Genomic DNA, 14038 nt, shown 5'->3' on the forward strand with positions numbered 1-14038 from the left:
CAGGAAAAAAACCAGGGACAGACTGATATTCTGCAAAGGGTACAGGGATTGGACTGCTGAGGACTGGGGTAAAGTGATTTTCTCTGATGAATCCCCTTTCCGATTTTTTGGGGCATCCGGAAAAAAAGCTTGTCCGGAGAAGACAAGGTGAGCGCTACCATCAAAATCTAATTTTATTTCATTTCTCACATACACATGGTTAGCAGATGTTAATGCGAGTGTTGCGAAATGCTTGTGCTTCTAGTTCCGACAATGCAGTAATAACCAACAAGTAATCTAACCTAACAATTCCACAACTACTACCTTATACACACAAGTGTAAAGGGATAAAGAATATGTACATAAAGATATATGAATGAGTGATGGTACAGAACGGCATAGGCAAGATGCAGTAGATGGTATAGTGTACAGTCTATACATATGAGATGAGTAATGTAGGGTATGTAAACATAAAGTGGCATAGTTTAAAGTGGCTAGTGATACATGTATTACATAAAGATGGCAAGATGCAGTAGATGATATACAGTACAGTGTATACATATGAGATGAGTAATGTAGGGTATGTAAACATTATATTAAGTGGCATTGTTAAAAGTGGCTAGTGATACATTTTTACATAATTTCCATCAATTCCCATTATTAAAGTGGCTGGAGTTGAGTCAGTATGTTGGCAGCGGCCACTCAATGTTAGTGGTGGCTGTTTAACAGTCTGATGGCCTTGAGATAGAAGCTGTTTTTCAGTCTCTCGGTCCCTGCTTTGATGCACCTGTACTGACCTCGCCTTCTGGATGATAGCGGGGTGAACAGGCAGTGGCTCGGGTGGTTGTTGTCCTTGATGATCTTTATGGCCTTCCTGTGACATCGGGTGGTGTAGGTGTCCTGGAGGGCAGGTAGTTTGCCCCCGGTGATGCGTTGTGCAGACCTCACTACCCTCTGGAGAGCCTTACGGTTGTGGGCGGAGCAGTTGCCGTACCAGGCGGTGATACAGCCCGACAGGATGCTCTCGATTGTGCATCTGTAGAAGTTTGTGAGTGCTTTTGGTGACAAGCCGAATTTCTTCAGCCTCCTGAGGTTGAAGAGGCGCTGCTGCGCCTTCTTCACAACGCTGTCTGTGTGGGTGGACCAATTCAGTTTGTCCGTGATGTGTACACCGAGGAACTTAAAACTTTCCACCTTCTCCACTACTGTCCCGTCGATGTGGATAGGGGGGTGCTCCCTCTGCTGTTTCCTGAAGTCCACAATCATCTCCTTTGTTTTGTTGACATTGAGTGTGAGGTTATTTTCCTGACACCACACTCCGAGGGCCCTCACCTCCTCCCTGTAGGCCGTCTCGTCGTTGTTGGTAATCAAGCCTACCACTGTAGTGTCATCCGCAAACTTGATGATTGAGTTGGAGGCGTGCATGGCCACGCAGTCGTGGGTGAACAGGGAGTACAGGAGAGGGCTCAGAACGTACCCTTGTGGGGCCCCAGTGTTGAGGATCAGCGGGGTGGAGATGTTGTTACCTACCCTCACCCCCTGGGGGCAGCCCGTCAGGAAGTCCAGGACCCAGTTGCACAGGGCGGGGTCGAGACCCAGGGTCTCGAGCTTGATGACGAGTTTGGAGGGTACTATGGTGTTAAATGCTGAGCTGTAGTCGATGAACAGCATTCTCACATAGGTATTCCTCTTGTCCAGATGGGTTAGGGCAGTGTGCAGTGTGGTTGCGATTGCGATTGCGTCGTCTGTGGACCTATTGGGTCGGTAAGCAAATTGGAGTGGGTCTAGGGTGTCAGGTAGGGTGGAGGTGATATGGTCCTTGACTAGTCTCTCAAAGCACTTCATGATGACGGAAGTGAGTGCTACGGGGCGGTAGTCGTTTAGCTCAGTTACCTTAGCTTTCTTGGGAACAGGAACAATGGTGGCCCTCTTGAAGCATGTGGGAACAGCAGACTGGGATGAGGATTGATTGAATATGTCCGTAAACACACCAGCCAGCTGGTCTGCGCATGCTCTGAGGACGCGGCTGGGAATGCCGTCTGGGCCTGCAGCCTTGCGAGGGTTAACACGTTTAAATGTTTTACTCACCTCGGCTGCAGTGAAGGAGAGCCCGCAGGTTTTGGTAGCGGGCCGTGTCAGTGGCACTGTATTGTCCTCAAAGCGAGCAAAAAAGTTATTTAGTCTGTCTGGGAGCAAGACATCCTGGTCCGCGACGGGGCTGGTTTTCTTTTTGTAATCCGTGATTGACTGTAGACCCTGCCACATACCTTTTGCCTAAGAACACAGCCATGAATAAAGAATGGTACCAACACATCCTCCGAGAGCAACTTCTCCCAACCATCCAGGAACAGTTTGGTGACGAACAATGACTTTTCCAGCATGATGGAGCACCTTGCCATAAGGCAAAAGTGATAACTAAGTGGCATCCCATTGAGAACTTGTGGTCAATCCTCAAGAGGCAGGTGGGCAAACAAAAACCCACAAATTCTGACAAACTCCAAGCATTGATTATGCATGAATGGGCTGCTATCAGTCAGGATGTGGCCCAGAAGTTAATTGACAGCATGCCAGGGGGGATTGCAGAGGTCTTGAAAAATAAAGGTCAACACTGCAAATAGACTCTTCGCATCAACTTCATGCAATTGTCAATAAAAGCTTTTGACACTTATGAAATGCTTGTAATTATACTTCAGTTTTCCATAGTAACATCTGACAAAAATATCTAAAGACACTGAAGCAGCAAACTTTGTGGAAATTAATATTTGTGTCATTCTCAACTTTTGGCCACGACTGTACAAACACAAACTTACTTTCTTCACAACTGTTCTGTGCTGCTCGGCAAAGTGCAAGAATGCCCTGACTTCTGCAGAGGCCATATCACCGTAAATGCTGCACGGCCAATACAGACCTCGTATTGACCAAGCAGCGCCTTTAAGTTCCATCACTATTGGAAACCCGGCCAAGGCATATAAGAGAGACAGCACACAGAATGTTTAATTATTTGCGTGCAATGAGTAGCCTATAGGCCTAATGCCAATCCACAATGTTACATTGCCATATGTGAAGAAAACAGGCTCTTATACATTAGAGCATGAGGCAAGAAGCATACTTAATTGAGGTCACAGCAAGGAAAGAATATTTAGGTCGTAGTCATAAATTAACAAAAAAGGGAGCATAGATGTTAAAGGGCCAGTGCAGTCAAAAAAAGTGATTTACTGTGTTTTAAATATGCTGAACAAAAATCTAAACACAACATGTAAAGTGTTCGTCCTATGATTCATGAGCTGAAATTGTGCGCACAAATCTATTTACATTCCTGTTAGTGAGCATTTCTATTTTGTCAAGGTAATCCATCCACCCGACATGTGCCCGACACCCGACATATGCAGAAGTTGATTAAACAGCATGATCATTACACAGGTGCACCTTCACTAAAATGTGCAGTTTTGTCACAACGCAATGCCACAGATGTTTCAAGTTGAGGGAGTGTGCAATTGTAATGCTGACTAGAGGAATGTCCACCCTGAGCTATTGTCAGAGAATTGAATGTTCATCTCTACCATAAGCCACCTCGTTTTAGAGAATTACATCCAACCGGCCTCACAACCGCAGACCTTGTGTAACCACACCAGCCCAGGACCTCCACATCTGGCTTTTTCACCTGCGGGAATCATCTCAGATCTGCCACCTGGACAGACGATAAAACTGAGGATTATTTTTGTCAGGAATAAAGCCTTTTTGTGGGGAAAACGAATTCTGATTGGCTGTTCAGTATATATTTCCACACTAGGAGGTTGGAATGATACTGAGAAAAGTATAATACCTTAGTGTTGAGCGGTTTGAAAAGACCCCCTGAAATGTCAGCCTATTTTGGTGAGGGAGTTTTGGCCATGCAGTATATTACTTTAGTAAGACCAATAAGGAAGAGTTCCAACTCTCTGCCAATAACAGCACATTTTCAGTTCCGCCCCCACTCAAACAGTCCTAGTAAAATTCTTACTTGAGAAATTGCTCTTTGCCAAGAAGCTATTTGTTTATTTTTTTTTTACCATTTTGAGTTAATCACAGTACAGTACTTAATTGTTACCCAGAAATGATTTGATATTGAAATAAAAATGGTTGCAGTGGACCTTTAAATGTTAGCCTATATTACGTTTTTGGTTTAGGATATTTAAGTGGACTGCATGGATCAAGTCTCTGAAACTTGTTTCAGGAGCACTCTTTCGTAATTATACGTTTCACGTGAACAATTGGAATTAATTGTTTATTTCCAAACCTGAAACAATTAAATAAAGTGCTGGTCTGATTCTGACAGAATCGTGCCCATGTTGCCTAACCGCACTTCCTCTGGATGTGTAGGTCCACAAAGTACCGCTTCCATAGGACCCACCACTTCCCATGGTACGCCTACCAGCTCGCAACCTGAGTCACGTGTTCCTCAGCCTAGTATCTCTGAGCCGAAGCTAGTAGCTACACAAATCAAAGTAAACCAGCCTCACCCAGTGGAGACCGGAGAGATGGAGACGCAGAGAGAAAGCCGTTTGCGTTCGGAAACAAGCTATGCTGAAAAAAAGCTCGTCCGATAAATAAAATACTGATATCGACGGATAAGGATTTTATTTCACCCAAGCGGAACAGAGATGCGAACCTTGTTACCGTTGGGGTTGTGCGAGTTGTCTCTGCGCAACAAAGGGAAGGGCGGCTGTCAGTAAACATGAGGGCTGTGTCGGCGAATTTACTTGCACTGCTCTTTCTCTGCACTTGTGCCTGTGTATTCTACGTCTGGAGCAGGCTGGAGAGTCGGCTGGAGAGATACAAACGGGGGCTACAGTTACCGAGCTCCTTTCACGTTGGGCCATCACCGGACATCTCCGCTAAAACTTTCCGTGCTTTGCTCGCTGTTCCAGTGGCACAGAGACTGCACTTGGGGGGCAGACTGGATGTCCGCAACGTTACTGGTGTTAGGGATCAAATTGGCTCTTTAGGAAGCAGAGATTACCATATGAATGTAGATAACAAGGAGTCAGTACAGAGAGGGGTTCCGGCCAAATTTGGCTCGCTCGTTGAGGGTATTTTTTGGAGTGAATGGCTGGAGGCTCAGCTTCCCGCCAGCTTCAGTGAGGAACATGCCCGGGCTTGGAGAGAGAGAGCCCGGGGACACCGCATAGTCAGACTGGAGCCGGGTTGTGGTAGAATATCCAATCAGTTGGCCACTTTTTCGGACGGAGCCAAAGCTTGCGTGCGTTATGGAATAAACGCGGACCAGGTGCAGGGGGAAACGCTGACTTATTACCTGGCTAATTTGCTAGGTATTACAAATCTACCGCCTCTCATCCTTGCCCAGTTGAACGTTGACAGTGAACAATGGGCTTCTGTTAGGAGAAGAATTGGCGGTTTACAGTGGAGTGAGCGGGCGGTGGTCTCACTCACCGAGTGGGTCGCCAACCTGACCGGGGTAGTCACACCTGCTCCGCTGCGCCAGGAGAGCAAGGGGCTGCGTCCTCTGCAAGGGGAGCTGGGGAACAAGACGACTGCGGAGTTGCTCGAGTTAATGCAGTGGACCGACCTGATAATATTGGACTACCTGTCTGCTAACTTCGACAGGCTCGTTAGCAACCTCTTTAGCCTGCAGTGGGACTCGCGCGTGATGGAGAGGGAGACCAACAACCTGCTCAGAACGCCCCGCGGTGACCTGGTATTCATAGACAACGAGGCAGGGCTTGTACATGGATACCGGGTGCTTGATATGTGGGAGAAGTACCACAGCACGGTCTTGGGCTCCGTGTCTGTGTTCAGAAAGAGGACAGCGCAGCGCGTGATAGAACTGCACCGGCGCAGGGACACCAGGACTCGGCTGCTCGAGCTGTACAGAGACAGCGAACCTTTGTCTCCGGAATTAGGTTTTCTCTCCTACGAACACGCGAGAGTACTACAGAACCGAATAGACAGATTATACAAACACATATCGCATTGCAAGGAGGAATACCACCAGCTGTGAGCGTGTTTCTGATTCCTCTCATATATATGGTTCTGTGTTACAGAATGACGTGTGCTGCTAATCAGTAACCCATCCCAGTAACCACACACCTGTACCAGATTAACGTGCGTCAGTTGAAATGTTTTTGAATATTTTAATGAACTACCTCTTGTGTGAACCAATGTTTTGCCTACTTTATTTGTCAGGATAAAATATTGATGTTGTTTTTGGGCTTCATGCAGGATATGCCATAATTTATTTTCACCCAGCCTCAAAAGATAACTGCAATAGAGTAACATGATGAGAGCACAGGAGGTTGGTGGCACCTTAATTGGGGAGGACTGGCTCATGGTAATGGCTGGAGCAGAATAGGTGGAATTGTATCAAATACATCGAACACATGGTTTGATTCCATTCCATTTGCTCCGTTCCAGCCATTATTATGAGCCGTCCTCCCCTCAGCAGCCTCCACTGGAGAGCCAATGCATCTTTGTACCTATTTAGGTTTAGTGGTCAGCCTTCAATCGTTCCAGTTTGATACACAGTTGTGTTTATTAATAGGAATCAACTATTGTGGTGTCAGGGGGGTTAACAATAACCACTTTGTATCATCTTTATGAGCAAGGTGCATTGTCTTTAATATGTACAATAAGAAACTGACTGCTTGATCATGAGAACCAAGCCTTAATAGATTACTCCTAAATAGTTTAGTATTTGTTGACACATGCATTTGTGATGTACAATTTGTCACCTGTCTCATCCTTTTATAGAAGCTCTAGCCTACTGTACAATCAACTTTCAAAGCAAACACTTGTTTTCATGTATTTGGTTGTCTTATGATTGTATCTATAGTCTTAATGTCATGACCCAGTCATATTTGTTGTACATGCTGTAAGTATGTGAATACTGTATCTGTTAACCAGTTTTTGACATTCACAATTGCAATCTACTTCACTAATTCAATGTGCATTGTAACATTCCAATCTTCCTGTCTTTTTGTTAAATATATTGTAATTTAAGTTGTCAGACCACGTTTTTCATGTTCAATCCTTCTTCAGCAGGGTACAATGATGGGTCAAAAATGTTCCTGTTCTGTGTGTGCAGTCCTGGGGTTTTCATATAAAGGGCCCTGTCCCATCCTTGTCCATTACAGTGCACCCATTGTGCTGTTGAAATGCCGTGCCCTCAGAGCCTGTTACCAGGGAAGTCTGAGTCTCTCTCTGACAGGCAGACCGTTAGGCATGGCCCAACTGAAAGCTCTAACCCCCCTCCCCTTATCCAAGCTCTCTTTAAAGGCACAATCTGGGACATTTTCTGCTGTTCATGGTCATTTTAAGTAATACGTTTTTTTCTTCAATATTCATTTAACAGATGAATGTATCATAAGCTTATTAGAACTATCTTACATTATCATAACGTGCAAATATTAATGGTTTGTCTTGGTGGTGCTATTTTAACAGTTATTTGTGGTAAATGTTGTCAAGTTTTCATAATGGATTCGGGAGACAGACGCAGGAATGAGTAATAGGGTTTGTTATTTAGCCCAAATTACGGCATGCCGTTTAAAGGCACGGGGACGAAGACCAAACAAACACATAACAAAAACACAGGGTTGAATCCCAAAACAAAAGAGCGAGGAGTACCTCGAATAAATACACAAACTCACAATGATTATCACACGGGACGAGACCCGTAATCATCTGCGCAATCCACAATGGCACGAAAGCTAAAACGCACAGGTACTCACACACACCAACGGACATTGTAACAATAATCGACAGCACCATGGTGAATAAAGGGCACATATACAGTTGAAGTTGGAAGTTTACATACACCTTAGCCAAATACATTTAAACTCAGTTTTTCGCAATTCCTGACATTTAATCCTAGTAAAGATTCCCTGTCTTAGGTCAGTTAGGATCACCACTTTATTTTAAGAATCTGACATTTCACAATAATAGTTGAGAGTGATTTTATTTCAGCTTTTATTTCTTTCATCACATTCCCAGTGGGTCAGACGTTTACATAAACTATATTAGTATATATTAGCATTGCCTTTAAATTGTTTAACTTGGGTCAAACGTTTCAGGTAGCCTTCCACAAACTTCCCACAATAAGTTGGGTGAATTTTGTCCCATTCCTCCTGACAGAGCTGGTGTAACTGAATCAGATGTGTAAGCCTCCTTGCTCGCACATGCTTTTTCAGTTCTGTCCCACAAATGTTCTATAGGATTGAGGTCAGGGCTTTGTGATGGCCACTCCAATACCTTGACTTTGTTGTCCTTAAGCCATTTTGCCAAAATCTTGGAAGTATGCTTGGAGTCATTGTTCATTTGGAAGACCCATTTGCGACCAAGCTTTAACTTCCTGACTGATGTCTTGAGATGTTGCTTCAGTATATCCACATAACTTCCCTGCCTCATGATGCCATCTATTTTGTGAAGTGCACCCCACCCTCCTGCAGCAAAGCACCCCCACAACATGATGCCGCCACCCCCGTGCTTCACGGTTGGGATGGTGTTCTTTGGCTTGCAAGCCTCCCCCTTGTTCCTCCAAACATAATAATGGTCATTATGGCCAAACAGTTATATTTTTGTTTCATCAGATCAGAGGACATTTCTCCAAAAAGTACGATCTTTGTCCCCCTGTGCAGTTGCAAACCGTAGTCTGGCTTTTTTATGGCGGTTTTGGAGCAGTGGCTTCTTCCTAGCTGAGCCGCCTTTCAGGTTATGTCAATATAGGACTCGTTTTACTGTGGATGTAGATACTTTTGTACCTGTTTCCTCCAGCATCTTCACAAGGTCATTTGCTGTTGTTCTGGGATTGTTAACAAGACATTTGTGGAGTGGTTGAAAAACGAGTTTGAATGACTCCTACCTAAGTGTATGTAAACTTCAGACTTTGTATACAGATACAATCAGTGGGAATAGGGGCCAGGTGTGCGCAACGAAAGTTCCAGAGGGATCCGTGACAAATGTATTAACAAAACTACTACTGGTGATGACTTCACTATTTGAATTCAGCCTCATGTAAAACTTTTTAAAAGAGTTGTTAAATGTTTCATTTTAATGTAAGACAAAGGATTTGACCTCACTGTTCCTAACCACATGAGGTTGGTGGCACCTTAACATGGTTTGATGCCATTCCATTTGCTCCGTTCCAGCCATTATTATGAGCCGTCCTCCCCTCAGCAGCCTCCACTGTTCCTAACCCATCTATTTCCCTGAGGCCTTTTTTGTTAATGTTCCCTAGACCATTACATTTACATTTACATTTAAGTCATTTAGCAGACGCTCTTATCCAGAGCGACTTACAAATTGGTGCATTCACCTTATGATATCCAGTGGAACAACCACTTTACAATAGTGCATCTAACTCTTTTAAGGGGGGGGGGGGTTAGAAGGATTACTTTATCCTATCCTAGGTATTCCTTAAAGAGGTGGGGTTTCAGGTGTCTCCGGAAGGTGGTGATTGACTCCGCTGACCTGGCGTCGTGAGGGAGTTTGTTCCACCATTGGGGTGCCAGAGCAGCGAACAGTTTTGACTGGGCTGAGCGGGAACTGTACTTCCTCAGAGGTAGGGAGGCGAGCAGGCCAGAGGTGGATGAACGCAGTGCCCTTGTTTGGGTGTAGGGCCTGATCAGAGCCTGAAGGTACGGAGGTGCCGTTCCCCTCACAGCTCCGTAGGCAAGCACCATGGTCTTGTAGCGGATGCGAGCTTCAACTGGAAGCCAGTGGAGAGAGCGGAGGAGCGGGGTGACGTGAGAGAACTTGGGAAAGTTGAACACCAGACGGGCTGCGGCGTTCTGGATGAGTTGTAGGGGTTTAATGGCACAGGCAGGGAGCCCAGCCAACAGCGAGTTGCAGTAATCCAGACGGGAGATGACAAGTGCCTGGATTAGGACCTGCGCCGCTTCCTGCGTGAGGCAGGGTCGTACTCTGCGAATGTTGTAGAGCATGAACCTACAGGAACGGGTCACCGCCTTGATGTTAGTTGAGAACGACAGGGTGTTGTCCAGGATCACGCCAAGGTTCTTAGCACTCTGGGAGGAGGACACAATGGAGTTGTCAACCGTGATGGCGAGATCATGGAACGGGCAGTCCTTCCCCGGGAGGAAGAGCAGCTCCGTCTTGCCGAGGTTCAGCTTGAGGTGGTGATCCGTCATCCACACTGATATGTCTGCCAGACATGCAGAGATGCGATTCACCACCTGGTTATCAGAGGGGGGAAAGGAGAAGATTAATTGTGTGTCGTCTGCATAGCAATGATAGGAGAGACCATGTGAGGATATGACAGAGCCAAGTGACTTGGTGTATAGCGAGAATAGGAGAGGGCCTAGAACAGAGCCCTGGGGGACACCAGTGGTGAGAGCACATGGTGCGGAGACAGATTCTCGCCACGCCACCTGGTAGGAGCGACCTGTCAGGTAGGACGCAATCCAAGCGTGGGCCGCGCCGGAGATGCCCAGCTCGGAGAGGGTGGAGAGGAGGATCTGATGGTTCACAGTATCAAAGGCAGCCGATAGGTCTAGAAGGATGAGAGCAGAGGAGAGAGAGTTAGCTTTAGCAGTGCGGAGCGCCTCCGTGACACAGAGAAGAGCAGTCTCAGTTGAATGACTAGTCTTGAAACCTGACTGATTTGGATCAAGAAGGTCATTCTGAGAGAGATAGCAGGAGAGCTGGCCAAGGACGGCACGTTCAAGAGTTTTGGAGAGAAAAGAAAGAAGGGATACTGGTCTGTAGTTGTTGACATCGGAGGGATCGAGTGTAGGTTTTTTCAGAAGGGGTGCAACTCTCGCTCTCTTGAAGACGGAAGGGACGTAGCCAGCGGTCAAGGATGAGTTGATGAGCGAGGTGAGGTAAGGGAGAAGGTCTCCGGAAATGGTCTGGAGAAGAGAGGAGGGGATAGGGTCAAGCGGGCAGGTTGTTGGGCGGCCGGCCGTCACAAGACGCGAGATTTCATCTGGAGAGAGAGGGGAGAAAGAGGTCAAAGCACAGGGTAGGGCAGTGTGAGCAGAACCAGCGGTGTCGTTTGACTTAGCAAACGAGGATCGGATGTCGTCGACCTTCTTTTCAAAATGGTTGACGAAGTCATCAGCAGAGAGGGAGGAGGGGGGAGGAGGGGGAGGAGGATTCAGGAGGGAGGAGAAGGTGGCAAAGAGCTTCCTAGGGTTAGAGGCAGATGCTTGGAATTTAGAGTGGTAGAAATTGGCTTTAGCAGCAGAGACAGAAGAGGAGAATGTAGAGAGGAGGGAGTGAAAGGATGCCAGGTCCGCAGGGAGGCGAGTTTTCCTCCATTTCCGCTCGGCTGCCCGGAGCCCTGTTCTGTGAGCTCGCAATGAGTCGTCGAGCCACGGAGCAGGAGGGGAGGACCGAGCCGGCCTGGAGGATAGGGGACATAGAGAGTCAAAGGATGCAGAAAGGGAGGAGAGGAGGGTTGAGGAGGCAGAATCAGGAGATAGGTTGGAGAAGGTTTGAGCAGAGGGAAGAGATGATAGGATGGAAGAGGAGAGAGTAGCGGGGGAGAGAGAGCGAAGGTTGGGACGGCGCGATACCATCCGAGTAGGGGCAGTGTGGGAAGTGTTGGATGAGAGCGAGAGGGAAAAGGATACAAGGTAGTGGTCGGAGACTTGGAGGGGAGTTGCAATGAGATTAGTGGAAGAACAGCATCTAGTAAAGATGAGGTCAAGCGTATTGCCTGCCTTGTGAGTAGGGGGGGAAGGTGAGAGGGTGAGGTCAAAAGAGGAGAGGAGTGGAAAGAAGGAGGCAGAGAGGAATGAGTCAAAGGTAGACGTGGGGAGGTAAAAGTTATTACATAAGTTATTACATCATGGAGCCACAGCATTTATTTGATACAAATGGACACCTCATTAGTTTATTTGAAGGGTTAATTTTATCATCAGACAAGGTGAAGGCATCTGACCAAATCCATCTGCTAACCTGAGGCCCCTTTTTTGTTATTGTTACATAAACTGCTACATCTTGGAAGCACAGCATTTATTTGATTTCACAAACTACAGTGAGTCTCTTTCTCATTAGTTCCACAGTGACCTTTCAGGTTACTGTGATCCCCTTATCAAGACATGCTGGAGGCACATCATAGGGATGTCAGTGATAAATGTTTGAAGGGCTAATGGTTTCCAGCTAATGGTTTTCTATCCCTCCATCTCCTCCTTCTATCCCTGATCTCATCTGGTTCCTTTTACACCTTTTGTTGATAGCTAGCTGCAGGGCGCTCCATAATTCATCCTGTTCCTGGCAGATGTAGGGTTAGGGAAGGGAGAGGAGGGGGTCTTAGGAAAGAGCCTCACTTTAACAATGAGAAGGGTTTATGCACTATGAGGTGCCTTATCCTGACTTCTATGAAAACACAACCCGTGGTGTCCACTACGCGTGTCACTGTCATCGATCTGTGTTTCTCCCTATTAGGGAGCGATTAGCAGCCTGAGACGCGGCTGGGGTTTGAGCAGCTGGAGCTGGAGGCTTTAGCAGGTCTAGCTGCCTCCCTGGTGCCTGCCTTTGCATGTCTGCCTGCTTGCCGGTCCTGTAATAGGGATTTGGGGGATCAATAAGTGCACTGACTGCTGTGGAGGGGGAAAACAGGTAATTTTAACAGTGTTCTGGGGAAGAGGGAGTCAGAGGGGTATGTGGGGGAGGTAAGGACCAACCTTCCAGCAGATTTACGATGGGCTGCAGACATGAGGGATTAAAAACAACACTAAGCCTAGGTCTGCATGCCTGAACTAGACTTGCACCCCACCATGATTCCATCCACCCCCTCTCCCTTCCTCCACCCATGTCCCTGCCTAGCATCTGTCTACAGTGGTTAGCTAAATGGAAAACAAAGGTTGTATTTTCTCAATTGTTTTTTTTATGTATTTTTTTTTGCACCAGGGCTCATGTCACTTCTAATGGATTGGATTTATATAACACTAGCGGCAGATATCAAAGCCTTTTGTCAGAACCGCTCCTAACAGATCACATGTTCGCCATCTTACTCAATGTCTGGCTTGTGTCAACTGGCCACAAACCTCACAAAACTTACCGCCCCCTTCCCTCTATTCCACCACCATCCCACTGTCCACACTGAGGCAGTGAACTCTCCAAGCACCCTATGTGACATGGCCTCATTATGGCAACTCCTCATTGGCCCTGCTAATGGCAGCGTTTTTTTAAATTAAACCCATCTGGACGTGTGAGCTCGTCAGCCATGCAGGGTGCAGGGGCCAGGCATCTATGGCCGTCCTCTGGGCCTATTCATGCTCTGTTTGTGTCACAGGGCGGCCAGGGAGCCAGGCAGGCACAGGCAGTTGTGTACTATAAGCTGGCAGAGGCTCTGCTCTCTGTAGTCTTGAGGCTCTATCCAAAAACAACCCGTAGCCCTACATCCTACACTTGGATTTGAAAGTATTGTATTGGAAGCTTCTATATCCAATATGGCAAACCTTCCTCCTAACCTAGGTCAAGCTACCACCATATTTCTTATACCTAGCTATCTAATATTTTCAGATCTACATGAAGTGCTTTGGGTTAGGGTTGTTTGTTTCTGGATGGAGCCTGAGCCTATAGAGAGAATAGGTAAAAACACAGATCTTATCTCTCTGGTCTGCATTCCAGAGGCTCCCACAATGCAGACACACCTGAGGAGGCTAGGTTGAACCTCCATAAACACACACAAACACACACACACACACACACACACACACACACACACACACACACACACACACACACAACCCAGAATCCTGCGAGCTGGTGAGACACAGCTGTGTATTGAAGCTCAGCTGTTCAGATAATGTTCTTTGTTTTTCAACAGGTCAGGTTGTCATTTGTAAACAGGGATACTAATTTATTTGATATATAAATGGAGTATACATTGTTTTGTATTCAATTAATGCAATTTCTACCAAACAATATTGTTTTGTATTCACTTCAATAAAGATGTCATAGTTGTGAATGTTAACTCAGTGTAAATAGCCTCCACAAAAATCATCTCAACAAAACATCACTGAGCAACAACTGGGCCTCAGTTGCCAGATCCCAGGGGACTATCCAGCCTGGCTTGCTTTAGAGAGGTGGCCAT

At 46.4% G+C, this 14038-nt stretch overlaps 1 protein-coding gene across 1 annotated transcript; it reads left to right on the forward strand.

Moving 5' to 3' along the window:
• Nucleotides 1–4399: 4399 nt before the first annotated feature.
• LOC139584564 (four-jointed box protein 1-like) lies at nucleotides 4400–6984 on the forward strand. The gene has a single exon (XM_071416568.1). The coding sequence runs from the start codon at nucleotides 4694–4696 to the stop codon at nucleotides 5975–5977; it is 1284 nt and encodes a 427-aa protein (XP_071272669.1). The 5' UTR covers nucleotides 4400–4693; the 3' UTR covers nucleotides 5978–6984.
• The last annotated feature ends 7054 nt before the right edge of the window (nucleotides 6985–14038 follow it).

The sequence above is a fragment of the Salvelinus alpinus genome, chromosome 9 (genome assembly GCF_045679555.1).
Source record: "Salvelinus alpinus chromosome 9, SLU_Salpinus.1, whole genome shotgun sequence".
NCBI classification, from domain to species: Eukaryota; Metazoa; Chordata; class Actinopteri; order Salmoniformes; family Salmonidae; genus Salvelinus; species Salvelinus alpinus.